At 41.6% G+C, this 23,195-nt stretch overlaps 1 protein-coding gene across 1 annotated transcript; it reads right to left on the reverse strand.

The window, feature by feature from the left end:
* Nucleotides 1-1,980: 1,980 nt before the first annotated feature.
* On the reverse strand, nt 1,981-22,512 carry LOC134458419 (myosin heavy chain, fast skeletal muscle-like). The gene is made up of 39 exons (XM_063210726.1): nt 22,296-22,512; nt 21,617-21,760; nt 21,380-21,536; nt 20,745-20,772; nt 20,515-20,635; nt 20,036-20,128; nt 19,827-19,890; nt 19,453-19,551; nt 16,766-16,869; nt 16,513-16,651; nt 16,251-16,369; nt 15,852-16,001; nt 15,600-15,770; nt 15,211-15,511; nt 14,948-15,012; nt 14,742-14,829; nt 14,519-14,636; nt 14,311-14,434; nt 14,067-14,203; nt 12,614-12,869; nt 12,243-12,485; nt 11,982-12,158; nt 11,708-11,853; nt 11,524-11,614; nt 11,044-11,433; nt 6,904-7,030; nt 6,374-6,492; nt 5,921-6,117; nt 5,637-5,820; nt 5,330-5,495; nt 5,095-5,219; nt 4,679-4,987; nt 4,313-4,516; nt 4,102-4,227; nt 3,842-4,012; nt 3,644-3,748; nt 3,467-3,562; nt 2,373-2,504; nt 1,981-2,072 (listed from the first exon to the last, which is right to left on the reverse strand). Exons 1-39 carry the CDS (start codon nt 22,497-22,499, stop codon nt 2,055-2,057), a joined length of 5,808 nt encoding a protein of 1,935 aa, XP_063066796.1. The 5' UTR covers nt 22,500-22,512; the 3' UTR covers nt 1,981-2,054.
* Nucleotides 22,513-23,195: the final 683 nt, after the last annotated feature.

Consider the following 23,195-nt stretch of genomic DNA (forward strand, 5'->3'; position numbering starts at 1 on the left):
TTAGTACACCAGACTAGACACTACCTTAGTAAAGGTACACTTTGATTAGTCAAAAGTTAGTGATACATTTTGGTTTGTCTATACAAGTTAATCCATTCAACAGTTAAGCTTACTTTTTCCAATATCAAATTGCTTATTTGTTGCATGCATTATTTTCAAGGAACAGTTACTCTATACACTGATTTTATACCAGAACTGAAATTAAAAAGGAATAAGCTTAACTGTCAGAAAGAAGCATTGTGGGAGTGTTGGGACCCTAAACTTTTGACCGGTAGTGTATATACATGCCTTTTTTTAGACAACCTTTATACTCACGTCTGTAAGGACATAGGACAATTTAACTGAAAAATAGGTAATCTTTATTGATAATTATGGCCTTACAGTATTGAGAAAAATGTGTGAAAGTCTGCCATTCTGAAACACAGAGAACATTTTGAATTTTGGAGCACATTTGAGATGGCAACCAGCTGGTGAATCTTTTTCAATAGGCCTTCTGGTCTGTAAACCACTATATATGTTTAGTCTGGCCCCATGAATGATACATACAAAGATTGTTGATGTCTTTCAAATCGTACCTGTGCCTATAGGTCAATCAGCACCATCTTTTATGTTGTTGTGCTTTCCCAGCATCGCAGGCTTCGTCGCCACTCCCTCAAAACCCTGCCCGCTTCGATTCAAAACAAATTTCCCCGTTATGATTGGTTTGCCAGATTCAGGCCAATTTGGCAGTTCACGGCTATGGATCAAGGCTAGACCAGTAGCAGGTTAAAAAAAAATTGACCGCCAGCGGGTGCCGCTAGTTTACTAGGCTAGGTGGGAGGGATTTTATTAAGGGGACTTGTGATATAATGTTTTTCAACGACTTTTAAACTCCTTTAAAGCAATAAAAATACTTGTTAAGTAAAGGACTCATACCCACACCCGAGGGTGGATGACGAGGGTTGTGGCAGTTAGCCTGATTATCATCGACTTTCAAATCTCTTCAAGACTTGGTCTGACCAAGAGCATAACAATTAACATTTCCCAAACGGCATGGTTGACCCGCCTCCCTTGGTTTGCTAATGGTTGCTTCCCTATTTTTCGGGAGCTCAGAACGTACGTGCATTGCTCTTCACCTGACTAGCAGCAATGCTGAAGGAGTTGCATCACTAGGAGGGCACAGCCTGGCTAGGTGGCAGTCGCACCAGATTCAAAACCCAAGACTGCCTTTATGTCCCACAAGGGACTCTATCAGTTTAAAGTGATGCCCTTCGGATTGTCAAACGCCCCGGCAACGTTTCAGAGATTACTGAAAACTGTCCTTGCAGGCCTCACCCATAATTGTTGCATGGTGTATCTTGACGACATGTATGCCAGTTCCTGGGGATGACGAGCTACTACCGCAGGTTCATCTCTGTGTATGCCCGTATTGCAGAGCCACTTGATAGCCCTCCTGAGAGACGATGCCCCCTTTGTGTGGTCTGCTGAGTGCCAGGAGTCATTTAATAACTTGAAAGAAAAGCTAGTCAGTGCACTAGTCCTAGTGCTGCCTGATATCAACACATGTGTTACTGATGCTTGTGATGTGGGGCTTGGGGCAGCACTTGGCTTACCCAGACAGATGAAGATGGCCACGAGAGGGCTATTGCGCCCCTACTCCACTGCAGAGAAGAAATTCTTGGGAGTGATCTGGGCCTTGGAACAACTCTGTCCCTACATTTTATACCCCATGTTATGTGTCATGTGTCTTGTGGTTTTGATGTAAGGACAGTTTCTTTTAAACCACAAACCCAGTTTACCTTCGGGTACGAATAAAGTTGAACTATTGTTTGACACTTCAACTTTTGTTGCAGTTTGAAGTTCTTAACCTCTGCACATTGATTGCCCCATTGTTTAAATCAATCAGCATGTGCCATTTTAATTTCCCAGTGAGCTGTAGGAATGAGTCAATAAAAAATACAAAGACAAAGTAAAATATATGTCCAGCTGTACACATTTATTTGCAGAATTGTTATAGAAAAGTCACATTTCTAAGGATTTTTAATCCATAAGAAAGTGAAGTGAGATGAGAGCGTTTACTCTGCCGCCTCCTTCTGTAAACAGACATAAGAAGAAAACAAATAGAGCAGTGATGAGATGAAATGAGAAGAAAACAAACACTGCAGTGATGAAGTGAATGGCAACTTGCTAAGTGACTTTCATATTTGCAAAGACTAGAGAACTGGTAAATGGGTCAAAAATGTCTTAGATTGTCCAGTAAAAATAAACACATTTTATAATATCCATACAATAGTGGAACTGGCTGTTGTTGCGCCACCCTAATGTGTGCTACTGATGAAACGTCACTGAACAATATACAGTCTGTGTGTGATTACCATAAAACTTGACCATACCTTTCCACCATCTCGGCTCTTGGCCCTGAGCTTGTTGACCTGGGACTCAGCAATGTCAGCGCGCTCCTCAGCCTCCTCCAGCTCATGAGCAACCTTCCTGAGCTTGGCAAGGTGGGTGTTGGCCTGTTCCTCCTGTTTTGAAAAGGAACATTAGTTTGATGGCTGAAGGTGTTTACTAGAGATGAATCACAACATGAAGAGAAGTTATACCACAGAAAGCCTACGAACAGAAGCTCCACTCATGGTACTCTCACAGTTTCTGAGCGAGGCTATTTGGTTGCAGTTCCATGTGGGGCACTCGATTTTTGGAGACCAGAATGAATGGAGTCCTGTGGAGCTATACCCCTCAAAGTGCCCTTGTCTCAGGGTATACATTGTTGTCTAGTAATTCCAATGTTTTGAAACAGGATGAATAGAAAGTGTCCATGCCTGAGTGTTAGATTTGTAGAATCACATATTTGTTGTTTAATATTTTAGTAGTTTATTTCCAGACTTCATGCTGCCCATTCACAAATGTTACCTTATCCACAAATACTTACTACCACCATCAAATTCTAAATATTCATTATGACATTATGACTTTTACTCTTTTCAATCAGGAAAAGGTGGATTTTCTCCATTTTTGTCATTTTTGAATGTCCAGAAATATACATTTTTAGCTGCAAAATGTACTGTACTTTGGTCATAGTAGCAAATATTAGTATATTATTCAGTAAACATGGCAATAGGCAGCACAGTTTCAATGTGATGTCATAAGCAGTACAAAGACGGTAGATTAATATATAGTCATAATATAGTCAGCTGCAACTTCGAACATAGGTCGTGTGACGTCTCAAATGTGTTACTTTTCTAACCTTGTGTGGTATCGGATGCGATGCCATGTTACGACTTGTTGGTTTGGGGTGACTTTATTTTTTTCATGAATTGAAAGGGTGCCTCGCCAAAAAAAAGGTTGAGAAACACTGATCTATATAATTAATATATAGAGAAAGCAGGATTGGGCCGAGAACTGACCCTTGTGGGACTCCTGTTTTGAAAGTTCACTTGGACAACACACTGTGTCCTGCCTACCAAGTAATGGTAATACTACTTACAGCCTCCTCGGAGTGCCTCTTGTAGGCCTTGACCTTCGCCTGGAGCTTCTCTACCAGGCCCTGGAGTCTGGTCATGTTCTTCTTGTCCTCCTCAGTCTGAAGAGAAAATGTTGTCAGTGTTGTCTTCCTTTCACAGAATAATCATATTTCATACTGTGTGAGAAGAAATTGTTCTACCTGATAGGTGAGTTCCTTGACTCTCCTCTCGTACTTGCGAACTCCCTTGACGGCATCGACACCACGCCTCTGTTCAGCCTCCACCTCGGCCTCCAGCTCACGAACCTGAACACGCGAAATTATCAAGTTTGTCATCTCGTATCATCATTACCATAGGTCGTAATGCGTCATGAGAAATACGTAAATGGTTCAACAAACCCTGGACTCCAGTTTCTGGAGCTGTTTCTTGCCACCCTTCATGGCCAGATTCTCAGCCTCATCCAGGCGATGCTGCAGATCCTTCACAGTGACCTCCAGGTTCTTCTTCATCCTCTCCAGATGAGCACAGGTGTCCTGCTCCTTCTTCAGCTCCTCTGCCATCATGGCAGCCTATATGAAAATGTGATAGATTTGTATATACTATAAACACATAATTTACTCATTATATGATTTAGTTTGAAATGGAGGCTCTTACTCACATCAGTGATGGCTTTCTTGGCCTTGTCCTCAGCATTTCTAGCCTCCTGGACGATGTCATCGACCTCACCCTGGACCTGAACCAAGTCACTCTCGAGCTTCTTCTTGGTGTTGAGGAGGCTGGTGTTCTACAGTTCAATAAAAAACAATGTTAGATTTGACCTCAATAGTGCAGCGTCCTTATTTAAATACATTTTTAAAAATCCTCTCTACCTGGGAGTGCAGAAGTCCAACACGCTCGCTGGCATCAACCAGCTCCGCCTCGGCCACTTTGCGGCCTCTCTCTGTCTGCTCCAGAGCAGCTCTCAGCTCCTCAATCTCAGCCACCATCAGGCCGTTCCTGCGCTCCACCATGGCAACCTGTTCTTTCATGTCGTCCTGTCCTCTAACAGCATCATCAAGGTGCAGTTGGGCATCCTGGTATATAAGTGAGGAAATGGATATGTTACTCCAATCAGAAGAAAAGTTTCTTAGTGTATGAGGTAGGAAAACGATTTGTTATTTTTACATGATTTTAATGCAAATGTTAATGTTTTTAGTATTTCATATTGTAATATAATATTCCTAAAGCCACCAGACCTTGAGCTGACCCTGGACGGTCCTCAGGTGTTTCTGGGCCTCAGCAGCCTGGCGGTTAGCATGGCTCAGCTGAACCTCCATCTCATTCAGGTCTCCCTCCATCTTCTTCTTGACTCTCAGGGCATCATTCCTGCTCCTGACCTCAGAGTCCAGAGTACCCTGCATAGAGTCAATCACCCTCTGGCTGTTCCTCTTGATCTGCTCCATCTCCTCATCCTTCTCTGCCAGCTTCCTGTCAACTTCACCCTTGATCTGGCTTAGCTCAAGCTGGACACGGAGAATCTTGGACTCCTCATGCTCAAGAGTTCCCTACAGAGATTGAAGATTAAAAGAACAGGACAACGAGGAGTTAAAAGGGAAAAAGGAAAGCATTGTGCTGACATTGGACATGAAATGAAAATGTCTGTCTTATTTACCTCAGCCTCTTCCAGGGCGGTCTGGATCTCAGCCTTCTCACCCTCAACGGTCTTCTTGGCCTTCTCCAGCTCATGGATGCTCTTTCCAGTCTCACCCAGCTGTTCAGTCAGGTCAGAGATCTCCTCTACAAAGTAACATTGAAATAGTTCAGCACATTTACATTTAAATCAGTATTGGTTAATACAGTTTAATTGTCTTTTTTGACTGGGATTTTTATGTGCAGTCTTAACTTACGCTGGAGGTTCTTGTTCTCCCTCTTCAGAGTCTCCAGGTGGTCAAGGGCCTCTTCATAGGAGTTCTTCATCTTGAACAGCTCAGTGCTGAGAGAGCGAGCCTCCTTCTGGGCACCCTCCAGCTCAGCCTGACCCTCCTCAAACTTCTGCTTCCACTCAGCCAGGACCTATAGGAAGGAAGTTTGGTATTCCATCAATTTCACAAAATCAGATACTTCACAAAATCATACATTCTGATGGTTGGTGTATGTAGGAGCCAAAATGAGTATATTATCATTCAGTTCAGATATACAGTATAGCCTTATTACCTTGTCAAAGTTCCTCTGCTTCTTGTCCAGGTTGGCAGCAAGAGCATTGGCTCTCTCCACGTCAATCATGAGGTCCTCAACCTCACCCTGGAGTCTCTGCTTTGTCTTCTCCAGAGAGGCACACTTGGAGTTGACAGCCTCAATTTGCTCCTCAGCCTCCTGCAGACGCTGGGCAAGCTTTTTCCTAAAGTGAGGTAATGATTGTAATGTTTGTAAGGACAACTCATTTCATAGAAACCATAACAGATTGTTACTCAACATATGCTTGAATGGCAAAAACTTACTTGGACTCCTCAAGCTCCTCAGTGCGCTGGATGGCGTCAGTTTCGTATTTGGCCCTCCACTGAGAAACCTCACCGTTGGCCTTGGACATGCCACGCTGCAACTCAGCCTTGGCCTCCTGCTCCTCCTCAAACTGCTCCCTCAGGAGGTCGCAGTCATGGCGGGCAGACTGAACAGCATGGGCCAGGGCGTTCTTGGCCTAGTATGACACATACAGTAGATATGCTTTTTATTTTAAGCATTTGTCGGAATATGGTTCATACTGTCCTCTTTTCTGTCTTCATTGGGGGGCTTTTTTAGGATTTTCTTATGGTAGAGAGAGACATGAAATTAGCAGGGAGAGAGAGAGGGGGAGGGCTTGGCAAATGACCCGGGTGGCCAGTGTAGAAGTCGAGTTCGCAAGTTCCCAGTCGTTTGAGCCACGACCATTTTGTCATGTTTAAAGGTGAAATTACCTTGACCTCCTCCTCATTCAGTCTCTTCAGCTCCTCAATCTGCTGAGTGAAGGCCTGCTTGCTTCTGGACAGCTGAGACACAAGAGCGTCCTTCTCCTCCAGCTGACGGCCAAGCTCACCTGTTGAGAGTAACAGGTCATTCATTTCAACTAGGGGTGTAGTATATCATGACCTCCATAATGATATGTTTTGATATCGATTTCTTAAGGCAGCAATCCGATTATTTCAATACTGAAGAATGTCCCATGATACGATTCGATTCAATTCCATTTTTTTCCAAGTACTTTTCCTCTTCTACTTTGTTGCATGATTAACAGCTTGGGCATTGAGCAGGGGCCAGCAATTTGATTATTTTCAATACTTAAGAATGCCCATGATATGATACGATTCGATTCGATCGTTGGCAGTAGGATCAATGCATCGATACATATCGGTTATTATATACAGCCCTAGTTAAGGATAGCATGTCACTCACGGCATCAAGTACGTGACTGATAAAAGAGTCTCTAAGAAATATACATTAGTTTTACCATTTTCTGTCTGAAGTCTCGCCCTCTGTGCGCTGAGGTCATTGACTTGGCGGTGAGCCTCATCACCCTTGGCCTTGACTTCACTGAGTTGGTCCTCAAGGGTGCGGCACATCTTCTCAAGATTGGCCTTTTATTAAAGTGAACATTTCAAAGGCATGAGAATCAAATCAGTTCATTTTAAAACTAGAAATGCACTCAATTCTGTCTGCCTTGTTTTTGTGGAGTAAGAAAATAGAATGTCAAAATTCGCACTATCCCACTATATCCACTATCAGGATCACCACCAACATTTAATCACGTGTTCCTTTTGTCATTTTCAACAACTCCACACCATTTTTAACTTTTTGAGTAATCCTTCTGACAAACAAACAGAAAGACAAACAAACCAACACCACCAAAATCATAACATCCTTGGCGGAGGTAGCAAATATCACTGATTCTTGAGAAAGCGGCTAAAACATGTCTCTGCAATAAACTGCCAATTCTGTTGAAAATAAACTACATTTTCATGAACAAAATGAATCCAGGTAAAGACCCAGGGGTCTGTTACACAAATGTACAGTCGTTTGAAATATTTAAGTGTAATTTTATTACTTTTCATGGCTATAAACCTTAGCCTGGTCCTGACCATCCCATAGATACTACCATTTCATTTCGTATTTATGGTCTGGCATTTGTTTGCTCTGAAGCGATTGTAGGAATCAGGAAGTTTGCACTCAGTTATGGTTTGAAATTATTGGACACCTCTCACCCAATCGCTGGCAGTTACTCAACAACAACATAGCGCAGACCAATGGCTCTGGCGCAGATGTGTACGTCATTGTCACGAGCGTCCTCCCCCTTTCGTCCCCACGTGGGAGGCATATTCGATTATTGGCTGTTCTCTGGGGGGGCGTTGCGATCAAAATTCTATTGCTCCAGGCACTCCACAGAGAAGCACGGCCAGACTACAGTAGTGGAGCCAATCCTTTGGCGGAAGTACGTAGGATGGCTCGCGAGGCTATATAAACCTGCCCACACCCTGTAAAAACAGCTGTCCCAAGGACAGACATCATCATTTCAATTGACTTAAAATGTAAAAATCACTGATATTATTGAATAATATCACCCTGATGTGAAAGTCCATATTGAAGTGGTTCTGCAGATATGCACATAGTGCGTGTAAAGCAATATTTACTACTATTTTCTGATTGCTGAAAGTGTGTCCAGCATATTAGTCACCACCGTCAGATTTTTTAAAAAAGACAATAAAATCAGGTATGCACAAGGTTATTGTCATTACTTAGGACCCCGTTTCAAACCTTTAGCTCTACTGAATACTTCACCATCACTGAAGCTCCTGTAAGTTTATTAATTTTGCCTCAATTTGTTAATTTGTTTGGACACTGGTACTGTCCCAACCATAAACTGTCAACACTGTCGGGGGGTTTAATAGTATTATGTTACATTAATGTTAATTATATATACATTTTCAGAAGCGGCATGAAGCCCCTAAGAAACAGAGCAAAAACGAAGTGGCTAATGTGAGCAAAAAATGCACAATATGTAAAAGAGTGTTTTTTTGTCTCACACCCAGTGTTGGGCAAGTTACTTCGAAAAAGTAACTAGTTACTAGTTACTAGTTACTTCTCCAAAAAAGTAACTGAGTTACTTCCTGAGTTACTCCGGTATCAAAGTAACTAGTTACCAGTAAAAGTAACTAGACCTATTGCGTTACTCGCCCCCCGACCATGTTTCATAAACCACATAGAGAAGGACGGTAAAGACAGATAACGTTACAAACAACAATTTATTGCAACATAATAAACCAAAGCCACTGGATGGACAAAATATATATATATATTTTTTATAAAAGAAAATAACACATTTTAATAGGCTTATTTAAATTCAACTGAAAAAGTGCATGCTAAATCCAAATTTAAATTAGGCCTACTACTAAATGTAGTATTGACATTTTAATTATTACTAAATGCTACCCTTTCAAACAAGACTACGATTACGTCATTTTGTAGTTTACAGAGTCGTGAAGCAGTAAAAGACGCGAGCTGTGACGCGCCCACAAAATGCGGAAGTAACCACTTTGCGTCTTTGTCTCGAAGCGTGCGAGTTGAGTTTGTGTTGTTATCAGCGAGCTACTTCATCGTGGTTAGTGAGAAGTTGAATCATGATGAAGTTCTGAGCATGTTATTTGCGTATTCTGACTCTGAAGGACAGTTTTTATCTCACGAGGAGGATGATGATCGGACGAGCACTCTTTGTTTACCGCGGCGAAACTCTGAAGGCAGTGATGCCGACATGCGAAGCAAGGATGGTCTCTGCACACACACACATTGAAACTCATTCGGTGACTTTATCCGATCTCAAGTGAGTCGGCGGTAGTGGCGAATGCAGTCGTAGTGTCCATACAGGTAGGCCTATTGTTGAGGAATTAGGGGTGAGAGAAGTGTTTCTGGTAGGCCTAATGTTAGCTTGCGCTCCCTCCATTCAGCCCCTGGTGATGCGGGTAGCCACCTATCCGGACGCAAACGCAATAATCCTGGGATCATACAAACACTGTTCACCAAGCAGCACACACACACTCATTCTGTCCCTCTTTCTGACTTCTACTGGGTGGATGGCAGTGGCGAACGTGGCCATATGACCGTATGGAGAGGTAATAGAACGCACGGTGACGACGCATAGTCTACCCAAACAGTAACGTGCAGTAACGAGTGTATGAAATTGTAACGGCGTTATACTGACAGTAAGAATAATTAGTTAGATTATCCGTTACTGAAAAAAGTAACGGCGTTAGTAACGCCGTTCTTTTAAACGCCGTTATTCCCAACACTGCTCACACCGTCAGATGTCACCACCGTCAGATTTTGTTCCGCTCATCATCTTGTTCCATATTTTACTAAATTGTGCTGGTTAATGAAACATTACCAGACATGTTAGTAATAATTGTGACCCAAACTTATACTCCTGCCTCCACTGAAGTGCATTTGGAGGGTTTTTTGTCACAAAACCTGACGGTGGTGACATCTGATGTAGTTCACAAAAAAGCATGTGTTTGACATGTTTTTGACAAGCTTTAAGAATATGCTTCCAATAAGTATCTACAATTATGTTGAATTGTAAAAGTAATTCACTTAAATACAGTAAACATATTTTTTTTACTTCTAATTCTGTCTGACGCTGGTGACAAAACCAAGAAAGAGCCCATTTTATGAAAAATGTAAAACATGGGGAGCTTGGCCAATACATTCACTGCACAGCCAAGACCTTCATCTATGATAATACACGTCTATATTTTGGATTTGAACAACTTAAAACCTGTTTATGCCACATTTTCAATAATCTAGGCCTACTTCCTAGAGTATCTAACAAATGAAGAAAAAACTCATGCACAAACATACTATGCACACACAAAAATAAAGTGTTTATGCTAGATGTCATTGACTTGAGAGGGCTATTTATTTTGCTAAATGCAGGTAATAATTAGGTCACTTTCACCACCTTCAGATTACTGTCACCACCGTCAGTTCTTAAGTCACCACCGTAAGAAGGAGTTTTGGACATTTTAAATGAATGTCCTTACAAAATTTTCCTTTGGAGTTGTTGAATTACCAAAGTAATTGCAAATTTAAGCCTACACGAATATTTGTGAAATTACAAAAAATTCTTTGATCTATTTAGGCATTAAGTAAACATTGTCTGACAGCACATACTGTATTTTTAAATTAGAACACATGAAGCCGTATTAAAATAGAATGAAAGTGAATTTTCAACATTTAAAGGTGTATGTGTGAACCAAAAAACACACACAATCACTTAAAAACTCCAGATACATATGCAACCAAATCAATACACTTTTTATTGCTTTTAAATTGTGTCTGACGGTGTTGACAAAAAACAATGTATGATCGGAGAAAAACCTGATTTCTGAAAAAAATTCAAAATGGGGAGATTGGCCTTGTGCATTTCTGAAAAGCCAAGACTTTTGTCTACGAGGATATACCATATTATTTTGTAATTCACTTCGTTTTTTTCTTTCGAGATTACAACCTGTTTTAGCCACTTTCTCAAGAATCAGTGATATACAAGGTCACCAACCTTTTTTATCAAGTCCTAGCCCTTATATCATTATGTTTTACTTACCTTAGCCTTAGCAACAGCTTCCATGTTGCTGGAGAGGTCATCAATCTCCATCTTGTACTCGCTCTTCTCCTTCTCAAGCTTCTGCTTGACACGCTGGAGGTTGTCAATCTGCTCTCCCAGCTCAGCAACGCTATCGGCCTGCTTCTTGCGCAGAGCGGAAGCAGTGGCTTCATGCTGCAGAGTGGACTCCTCAAGGTCACGGCGCAGCTTCTGGAACTCAGCTTCGCGTTTCTTGTTCATCTCAATTTGAGCAGCAGTGGCACCACCAGCCTCCTCCAGCCTCTCACTGATCTCCTCAAGTTCCCTGGAGAGATCAGCTCTCTGCTTCTCAACCTTGGCACGAGCTGCACGCTCAGCCTCAATCTCTTCCTCAAGCTCCTCAATGCGGGCCTATAAAATTGAGAATGTATTGTGTAAAGAACTCATCCCAGAGTGCCCACTGAGACATTAGACAACATTAGACAACTAATGGTTACAAACCTGAAGCTCCTTGATCTTCTTCTGCAGCTGAGCACCCAGAGACTGCTCATCTTCAATCTTGCTGAGAAGTTGGCTGGTTTCAAAGTCCTTCCTGTTATTCACAATAGACAAGAAAATGATCCATTGATATATAACTGCAGAATACTGTCGAGAGAGGATACGAATTAACATTGTGAGAAATTACTTCTTCAGCTTCTCCTCGGACTGCTGCTTGTCATTCTCCAGATCCATGATGTTCTCCTGGGACAGCTTCAGGTCACCCTCGAGCTTCCTCTTGGCTCTCTCAAGGTCCATGCGGAGCTTCTTCTCTTGCTCCAAAGACCCCTCAAGCTACAGATTTAATAAACTGAAGTGAATCAATTGCAATAGTACATAATGCATATTTAAATATGTAAGCATCAGTTCATGGAGAAACACATGTAGCATGTTTTCCTTCAACATATGAATGCTCAACTCACATCATCCACTTGCTGTTCAAGCTTGGTCTTGCCCTTGGTCAGAGTGTTGACTTTGTCTTCCTCTGCCTGGAGATCATCAAGAGTCTGCTGGTGGGCCTCTTGGAGGGCTTTCTTCTCCTTTGTCAGCTTGCCAATGGACTCATCCTGAGCAGCCATCTCCTCAGTCAGGTTCTTGACCTAAAAATACACGCATGGATTTTGTTAGTAATTCAGTAGCTTCATGAAGATATATTTCAAGTGTGCACTTCTCTTTTTGTAAACCTTGTTCTCTGTGGCATGCTTCTCCTTCTCCACTTTGGCCAGAGTCAGCTCCAGATCGTCAATGTCCTTCTTGAGCTCAGAGCACTCATCCTCCAGTTTCCTCTTCTTGGCAGTCAGCTCAGCATTGACTTCCTCTTCATCCTCCATTCTCTCAGTTATCTCTTTGAGTTTGGCCTCAAGCTGGATCTTGCTCTTGATCAGACCCTCACACCTCTCCTCAGCATCATTCAGACTCTCAGAGCCCTGCAAAAAGGGTGGAAGTAAATGTGCATTATTTTGTAATGAATTAGGAGTTTCTTTTGTATTTGCATGGCTCACAATGGTTATGTACACAATCATTTCTTATTGAAACAAAAAAATATCAAACATACAGATGACACTTGGAGCTGCAGATCATTCCTCTCCTGCACCAGAGCGACCATCTTTTCCTCAAGCTCCTTCTTCTTGGCCTCCATTTTGCCATGGGACTCCTTCAGTTTGGCATGCTCCTCCTTAAGAACAGCCAGTTCCTTCTCAGTCTCAGCGCTCTTCAGAAGAGGCTTGATCTTGAAGTAAACATTCATCCAAGGCCAGTTCTTGACACCCATGAATGAACGGATGTTGTATTGGATGGTGAAAATAGCCTCCCTATAAAATAGTTAAAATAGTGTGCATTTTGTCAGATTTTTTCAGTTGTATGTTATACCACTTGAAAGCTTGATAGTGAAGAGGGCATCTCCATACATTCAGTTTGTAATGGAAACTAATGGCACAAACACACCAGAAGCATCTAGAGCGACACTGGTGATGTAAATAACTGATTTTGTATGCAGGAGCTGGCAACAGAAGAGACAAAAGCGATTTGGACAAACAGAAGCTATTTGAGCGACTTGAGCGGCTGTTTGTGAACTTCTTATGAACTTCAGCTAAATATTATGTTGATTAGCAATGATGCGTTCAAAAGTTATCTTCCACACACAGCACTCTTCCGTCTTGTTGGTGCGTCTCTGAAGTAATCAAGCAATAGGGGAATGGATCGCACTCAGTTTTTTCTTTCTTTTTCTTTTCTTTTACTCAAACATAGCAGGGCCATACAGACGTTTCGGCTCCAAGAGTCTTCATCAGTGTGATGAGTGGTAACACTGATGAAGACAGAAAGAAGAAAAAACTGAGTGCGATCCATTCCCTAATTGCAATGATGCAGTTCAGCAACAGATACCACATCCAATTAGATTGTTGGAATGCTTGTATTCAGCTTGACAGGCATATTCTAGAGCAGGGTTGTCAAACATACGGCCCACCAGAAGGTTCAATCCGGCCCGGATGTAAAAAATAAATAAAAAATAAATGAGTTTGACACCCCTGTTTTAGAGCAACACTGGTGATGTTGACTTTGTATGGAGGAGCTGGCAACAGAAGAGACAACAGCTGTTTGTGAACTTCTTATGAACTTCAGCTAAATATTATGTTAATTAACATTAGCACTGATGCATTTCAGCTACAGATACCACATCCAATTAGAATGTCGGAATGCTAGTATTCTGCTTAACAAGCATATTCTGTCGCTTCTATTACTCATGTCGCTCTTGCTATGAACACACTTCCAGCAACTCTTAGTAACTTTGGTCTCTTCTGGTGTGTTCGCAGCTGAACACTTCAGGATCAAAAGCAATTCTGTGCATTAGACTTGGAATTTAACCAGTGTTGTGTGTGTTTAAATTGGGACGTGATGAGGGCATATTAAAATGTGTACCTTTTGTTAAGCTTTATTATAACTTAATCAACTGAAGAAAAACATATTGCCTTTATAAATCTGGCATAGTATGTACCATCAACAGACAATACCTCCTTTCCATCATCTTGACAAACTCCCTCCTCATGAGGTATGCACGGCAGAGAGCTTGAGTCATTGTGACCAGGGCTGCCAGTTTCTCATCACGCATCTCCTCAAGGGTACCCAGTAGACCAGCCTTGAAGAACACCTGAGAGGGCAAGGCAGCATTTTCATGAAAACATGTATATAGAAATATAAATAATAGCATAATATGCATTTACATTTGTAGGGAAAACATGTTTGCATTATTTTTACCTTAGTGTGTCCAAACTTGTACTGCTCGTGATCAACATCAATTGACCCCAAGAGCTTCTCAGAAGCTTTCTTGTTGTCAATGAACTGCCCCTCAGGGATGACACTGGCATTCAGCACCTTGTATCTGGACATAATCAACACAAAAGTGAGCTTTCCCTTTTAAACCCATATTCAACGTGCATAATATTTTATTTAACATCCATATTACCTCTGCTTGAAGTCAGCGTAGAGGATTCTGCTTGGGAAACCCTTTCTGCAGATTCTGATACCCTCAAGCACACCGTTGCACCTGAGCTGATGGATGACCAGGAAGTTCTGCATATAACCTATGAAAATGCCAGAATGTGACTTTGACAAAAGTGAAAAGGATGGATAAGGAAGAGACACTTCAAAATAAATACATAAGCTTATCTCTCCAAAAATGCTCTTACCTGGTTTCTTAATTTCATTAGGAATCAGGCAACGCACAAAGTGAGGATGGGTACTCCTCAAGTTGGTCATCAGTTTGCCCAAGTTCTCCTGTTGACATAAACACGCGCACTTTAGCAATGACAGTTCTTCGTTACATTCTCTAAAAATGCCATTTTTTATAACTAATGCCATGTATTTGATCATGTCACATAGTTGAGATACATACCCTGAAAGCGGAGGACACGGTAGCCATGGAGCCACCCTTCTTCTTGCCACCTTTGCCTCCCTTCTCTTTTGATTACAATGCAAACATTGAGTATATAAATACTTGAGTATGTAAATAATATACATTCAAATTTAAAATACTGAGTAAGAGCTCATGTAATTATGAATATAGTCTGAAGATACATATTTGATGTGCTTCTGAGAAATTGTTTGTCTCTATTAAAAAACATTAAAATGTGTGAGATGTGTTGTGAAGAGAGTTACCCTCAACAACAGGTGGGTACAGGATAGGCAGCAGTTTCACGGATGACTTCTGGTACAGCTGCACAACAGAATCGTTCAGTGGATCCTTATTCTTGTCCAGCCAACCATTGATGTTGTAATCCACAGTGCCGGCATAGTGCACCAGGGAGAAGTGGGCCTCAGGCTTGCCCTTAACAGGCTTGGGCTTCACGAAGGCATTGTTTTTGCCAAGATGCTGGTCGTACAGTTTGTTCTTGAAAGTGGTGTCAGAGGCCTTAGGGAACATGCACTCCTCTTCAAGGATGGCAAAGATACCCATGGGCTGTTTTAACATAAAAATGAAATTTATTCAAGGGTTGACAATTGATATGAAATGTCATGAATGAACAACATCATGGCATAAGTCCTACCTTCTCAATAAGCTCAATGCAAGCAGCCAAGTCCATACCGAAGTCGATGAACTCCCAAATAATACCCTCTTTCTTGTACTCCTCTTGCTCCAGGACGAACATGTGGTGGTTGAAGAACTGTTGCAGTTTCTCATTGGTGAAGTTGATGCACAGCTGCTCCATGCTGTTAAACTGAAATAAGTAAAACCACCTGTAAGAACATGATCAGCTTGCAAAACAGTTAACTATTAGTAACATCAGGTCTGTCCTCACATCGAAGATTTCAAAGCCAGCAATATCCAGCACACCAATGAAGAACTGTCTTGGCTGCTTGGTGTCCAACATCTGGTTGATACGGATAACCATCCACAAGAACATCCTCTCATACACTGACTTGGCCAAGGCAGATACTGCATTATTGACCTAAAATGACAGAAATGTGAAATATTGAATATTCATAGTCAGTTCATACTATTACTTGTCTAAATGCAGTAAATAAATAGATTGATTGAAAAAATAAAAAATGAAGGTTGTAGGTAGTGTGGTTGGCACATGACTACGAAAATGAATGGTTGCTTAGGTACAGTACAGTGCAAGGACAAAAAATGATTCTTTTCGAATAGCTTATTCTCTTCATTATCTCCGTTATATGACTAATAGTTGAAATATTACCTGTGGTACAGTCTGACCCTTGGTGACATACTCATTTCCGACCTTCACTCTTGGGTAGCACAGACCCTTAAGCATGTCAGCGGAGTTCAGGCCCATGAGGTAAGCGACTTTGTCAGCATCTATATAAATGTGCAAGACATTGTATTATGCAGTATATATACATTATCTACACAATGAAAACACAGGCTGTGATCTACGGACAATACAGCTTATTCAACAATTCATTTTTTCTACATGATTAGTAACTGAAACTGATACCTACCCTCAGTGCCATCAGGTTCAGCCTGCTCCTCGCGCTGCTTCTGCTTGAATTTCATGTTGCCGTGGTGAAGCACAGCACCAGTCAGCTTGTAGATGGTGACTTTGTCCTCTGCAGTGAAACCAAGGATGTCAATGGCTTCCTGGAATGACAAAAGATAGACTTCTATGTAGTATTTGCAGGATTGCTTGCACATGACCTCAGCCCGCTATGAATATCATTCAAAAACTTCATCAGGGAATTGTGCTTATCTTACATCAGTGGCCTGCAGCTCCTCAGCGTCATTGATACTGGCCACAGTGATCTGACCCTGACTGCACATGGGGAAGTCGTATGGGTTGTTTGTGATGAGACACATCTCTGTACAGGAAAGAATGACAATCAGGACTGCGTTTTCCACAAGCAGTTTAGTAGTACTTAACTGTAAGCACTACATAAGTTCACATGTAACACCATCATAGAGTTCATGAACCGTTTCCCAAAACCTTTTTTTTTTTTTTTAAAGAATCGTAATGATAGTAGGATGACACATAACTCTAAGAGTGGTCTGGAGTAGTCATAATGCACTAAGATTGATATTTGAGGGCATTACACAGAGATAGCCACAGGATATGAAGGGAAATGAGGAAACCCAAGCTTCAAGTTCCATTTTAACACACAAGTGTTCAAAGCAGGGCTTGAAAACGAAATTATTTTTCAAACGTTCCGTTCCGAACGGTTCAGGCAAGTTTCAGTTTAACGTTTTCGTTCCTGCAATCGTTCCCCCACAACATTATCGTTCCTGAACCGGTTCGGAACGAAAAATAACGTTCGTTCTTAACGTTCCTGCAGTGTTTAACGGCCATATTAAGTCTTTTTTCGTGGCCTTTATCTTAGAATAGACGTACTCATTATTTCCCCTTGATTTACACAGCTATTCTCAAAAATAATAACACACCCAAAAAACACTCAGATGGGCTAAGCTTATCCATCCTGGCAGATTTAACCGGATGCCTATAATTCTTATCAAAAGTAGCCTATGCCAGCCCAGTAGCGGTGGGTGGATGTTGATTAGGGAGGCACAATACAGAATAGCCAGAGAGAGTTTAAAAAAAATAGCCAGAGAGAGTTCCTAAAAAAATCTCTGGAATAGCGCAGGTAAACGTCAGCATAATAAGAGGTGTCGATAGGCATGGATTTCAGTTCTTGCCTAGCTCTATTTAATAGGCTATGATGAGGTTTGCAGCAAGTGAAACGTGTAAGTAAAAGGGACACAGTTTGCTCCACAAAAAAATCCCAAACTGTTTTGAGATGTGCACGATGCAAGGGGTCACTAGTTCTAGAGGGACAGGTTGCATAGTCTGAAACCTCGGATATGCTCTCAGATATCGGCTACCAACCATTCCAGTGCAAGTCCATCACCACAAAACCGGAGACCTTTCCACGTAGTCCATCCCATCAGCCCAGCCCTCTGCACGACAGAAGAGAATAATAACTTAAACAACAACAAATGCGCTGTCTTTCTCTATCCCTGCTTGTCACACGCGACCTACTGTTATTCGTGATGACAGCCAGGAAATATTGCGCAATACTGAGGAAACCATCAAAACATTGTACGGGCCAGCTAACGTCAGCTAGCGTCTGTCCATCTGCCACGAATGACTTTATCCCGCATTGACCACCACAACAGATAAATAAGACGTCCTTGATTACAGCACATAAAACACCAGCTCTCACCTCTCTTCTCTACAACCGACAGTGGGATACGCTGCGCACAACAAAAGCACTTCAGTAACTTTACGACAACATAATTTGCCATAACCGCATTGAACATCGAGGCACTCGGCGGTGCCATTACAAGTAGTAAGCTAAACATGACTTACCCATCAGTTGCCTCTCGAGAGCACTCTGCGAATTAGGTTCATCAAATCGCCTATCCAATTCCTTTGCAAATCATAGACTGTGGTCCAAATACTCTGTCCCTGTAGGAATCCCAATACCGATCTCAAGACAGGTTCTCTTTTGCTCTCCATGGTGTCAATATAAAACTCTGTAGGACTACTGTCCGTGAATGAGACTGAAGAACAGCGCGGGTAAAGTGTCATTTCTCTCACAAAAACTTATTAGATATTGGTGGTCAACAACTTTAGGGCGGGTTTATTAGAGCCAACTTCCAATCACTACGAGAAAGCCAGGAGAACAGAGACAGTTTAGTTCTAGTTTCCCATCAAAATCTCTGAGGAGAAGCACATCCTAAAATTTACCCAGGAAGTTTCTCCATACAATGCACAGTCGCACTCTGATTGGCCAATGCTCCTCAATATTTTATCAATCGGCGGCAAGAGCTCAGGTGAAGCAAAATGCTGTTGCTGTATGCATGTTTCCCCTCATACACGTCAGACTGCTCGTCGCCATGGTTACTCCTCAAACAAAATCGTGCACTTGTATGAAATATAGAGAACGAAAAAAAAACCGTTATTAACCGGTTTGTGGATTTCAGAATAACGTTTTTGTTCCGGAACACTTGAAGACCATTTCGTTTTCGTTTCCGTTTCCGTTCCTTGTAAAATTCCATAAAATTTCGTTCGTTTTCGGTTTTCGTTTTCGTTCCTTGAACCGGTTCGGAGCCCTGGTTCAAAGCAAGTATCATGGCATCACAGTTGGCACAGCAAAGAAAAAAACGAAGGTAACAAATATCAGTAATTCAGTACCACAAATGTGAACTGTGTTCCTTGAGAACAACTTTAAGAACAATCTTAAAGAAAACATGCACGTTCACGAATGCTTATGCTGATCTTTGTGAAACAGGTGTAGAAAATCCATAGAAGACCATCCATAGAATCCATCGTAAATGTTGCACATAAGGATAAGTAGCATCATTATTGCGAGATGCACCCCTGGTCAGGTAGACATGTATTTCCATGGAAAGCTTTTAGAAATGTAAGCACAAGGTTTATAGCTCACCAATGATTGCGGGCATGTGGTTGCACATCATCTGGAAGAAGATGTGGTAGCCTCTCTCATCAGACAGCTGGAATGTCACTCTAGACTTCTCCAGCAGGTCTATGGAAAGCATATCATTTCCTGTTTTAATTCTATAATTATATGATTATATGTATTTGTAGAGAGAAAATTGTTTTTATCTTCCTACAACAGCATTAACACCATGGTATTCCATGTAAAAAAATATTATACTTTGATTAAACCATTTTTATTTATCTCAGTATATGTTCCATAGAAGAGTAATTAAATAATATGACAGTAATAGCACAACTAACAACCTAAACTAAACTAACCTAACCTAAGTAATAAATTACAACCAAAACCCAACAACTTACAAGTTTCAATATCAGCACTGGCCAGTTTTCCGGTTGTGCCAAAGTGAATTCTGATGAATTTACCCTGTATAAGGACAGTAGGAGACATTAAACAATTATTATATTTTTCTTGATTGTGTGGAAAAGTGGAATGTTTACATCAAGTGCAGTTTCTTTCTGAAATGGCTTTTACAACAAATGTTTTTTCTTTCTTCAGAATTGGGACTTACGAAACGGGAGGAGTTGTCGTTCCTCACGGTCTTGGCATTACCATAAGCCTCCAGCAGAGGATTGGCAGCAATAATCTGGTCCTCAAGAGAGCCCTTCAAAAAGAATCAATTTACAGGTGAAATTTCCAAAAGAAGTTTAAACATTCGATTTAAACAACACAATGTCGATTGGAGTTACTTCATTTTCACATTTGTGAAAATATTGTGCCATTCCGTGGCGTACACAGACATTTTGGGGGGCAGGTGCTCGAGGGCGGACGGGGCGGCATATGGAACTTCCAGCTGCCTCAATAGGCTACAGAAGCTACAAAACATCAGGATATTATTGTCACACGCTTTTGATCTTCAAGCATTTGAAAGTGATAACATGAACATGGACCGCAATACAGCATTTTTTGTACAGTAGGGCAAACTGTATTTTAGCACCACCTCGTCCCCATCTGTGCACATCTGTGGTGTCATTTTTGAACGTCTCCTACCTTCAGCTGTGAAGCGGCAGCTGGTGCATCGTCCTTCTTCTTGCCTCCAGCTACAGCAATTGTTGCAAAGTACTGGATGACACGCTTGGTGTTGACAGTCTTTCCAGCACCCGATTCTCCACTAGGTTCCCCGAAAAGTATTACAAGTTAGACATTTCAAATCCGTATCAATACATAAGCAAAAATGCTCAGCATAATAAGTAGGCCGTAGAAAATGTGATGGAACTCACGTAATCAGGACAGACTGGTTCTCTCTGTCTGTTGAGGGTACAAAACATGTTATTATGCTTTGAAGATTGGCTGTATGTGTGTTGTTATTTCATATGCAAATTCAAAACAGGATAAGGCTGTGGATATGCTTGCTGCAGGGTACGCGTGTGTGTGCACTTCCCGTGCACAAACACATTGTATGCGTTGAACACGTTTTTATGTCGATTCTGGGTGCGGTGCACCATGAGACACTCACTGTTTCTCAATGTCAAGTGTTCTAGCCCTGCTTGGACATAAAACACCCAGTGATTGGATACTCTTTGGTGAAACTCCGTGGAGTATCCAATCACTAGTCGTTTCATGTCCTAGCAAGGCTAGAACACTTCACATTGAGATATAGTAAGTGTGTACGCAGACGCATGCCTATGGTGCAATATTAACAGAACCGCAAGGGGCGATCTTCCGAACTTCCATGAGTCAAACACAGATAGAAAACATTAATGAGAGCCCCCTTCGCCACTTGCAAACCTGCATAATACCTCCAATATTGTGTCATTATACTTCTGAATCAAGTATGTGCACTTGATGTTAATTGCGTGCATAATTTGAGACCCACTGCAAGCATGTCCCCAGCATGAAGCAAAGCAATTCTTACCTTGTAACATGAATTGATAGGCATTGTCAGAGACAGAGAAGATATGGGGTGGGGCCTCCATACGCTTCTTGCCTCTGTAGGCAGTCACCACAGATTGATCGTACACTGGGAGCCACTTGTAGGGGTTCACAGTGACACAGAAAAGTCCAGAGTAGGTCTGAAGAGCAGAAAAGAATTAATATCATACTCATTTCAACTTTGTCAAAGTTAATTTAACCAGAAAAGGCAAAAGCTTACGTAGATCATCCATGCTGCATAACGCTCTTTGAGGTTATACAGGACAGCAGCTTCATTGAGGTGGGTCATCATGGCCATGTCCTCAATCTTGTCGTACTTGGGAGGATTCATGGGGGTGACTTGGTCATCCTTAACAGTCCTTTCCTGTAGGAAATGGTGGAAAGATACTTGCTGTAAAATGCAGTATATCTTCAAATGAAGATATGCAGACTGTCATCATGCAAAGGCGTTTTAATTTCACACAAGCGCATTCCGTGTTGAGGTACCAGTTGTGGTCCTCAACGCCACGAGAAAGCACTTTTGTCACGTGAAGATGTTTGCTAAGTTTTCCCGCCTTGTCTGCAAATGTCTGTTGCTGGGGCAAAATTGTTTTGAAAATTGTAAATTCTCTGGTGTGCCCTGACCAAAGCCATGCTTAACCATAACCTGTCTGTAAAGCAATGTTTCTGCTGCTTCACTTTTGCCAAGAACAGCAAAACAAGCTAGACAAATGGCAAGATTGTGCCCTGACTATAAACATACCTAAACGTAACCTGTCACAGGCATTGTGGAGCACAAGTGGACATGCAAGGGCGTAATAGATGGTTAAGGTCAACGTGTGATCTTAGTCTTCTGGCATGATGGCATGTTTTGAGATATGGCATAATGTGTGTCGTGTTGGGTATAAACGCAGACAAACCTCCTTGGTATCGAGAACTTCAACAACAACTTTGCCGGCATCTCTGCTCTTGATGGTACCCTTCAGGTACAGTTCCTCCTTGTCCTCCACATAGCAGGCGCTCTTGGCATCGAAGGGCTTGCTCTGTGCCTCGAGTCTCTCCTTCTCCGGCTTACGCAGGTAGATGGCAGCTTCGCCAAACACGGACATTTCACCGTCCCCCATGGCTGCTGGTTACTGAAGGGACATAGAATAATTTGTGCATGAACATTTATTACCATACAAGCCTACAGAGGACCCCCTGCATCACTTTTATTAGATATATTTTTCATTACATTTTGATTAACCAACCAAACACATGTGCCAGAATCCTTTAATATATGTCTGTTGTGCTAATGATTAATAATTAGAAAGAAAGCACATAGGACCACCTGTAAAGCACATAGGACCCCCTGTAAAACCTGAGGCGTTCACTAAAGCACATAGGACCCCCTGTAAAACCCGAAACTCTCACTGAATTTGCCTCTATCATGATTTCTTGTTTTCAAATGTCAAATAAATCTTCTTCACTGATATTGATTTCCTAAAGCATATTTTTAATCCTCTTCGAAGAAAGGCAAATATATTCTTGTTAATTCATTCACCCCTTGAAGAATGAAAAGCTTACCTCTTTTCCCTACTCCAGACAAACTTGATGAATTGTAAGTTGACGAGGACTGAAACAAAGAAAGCCAGAGAGCAGTTTCACCTGAAGTGTATTCCTCATTTCTCTCTCGTAAACAAACCCAGCATTCGGATGACTAACTAAGCATGCAGTTAACCCATTTTAACCTGACTAACTAAGCATGCAGTTAACCCATTTTAACCTGACTAACTAAGCATGCAGTTAACCCATTTTAACCTGACTAACTAAGCATGCAG

Source organism: Engraulis encrasicolus, chromosome 11 (assembly GCF_034702125.1).
Source record: "Engraulis encrasicolus isolate BLACKSEA-1 chromosome 11, IST_EnEncr_1.0, whole genome shotgun sequence".
NCBI classification, from domain to species: domain Eukaryota; kingdom Metazoa; phylum Chordata; class Actinopteri; order Clupeiformes; family Engraulidae; genus Engraulis; species Engraulis encrasicolus.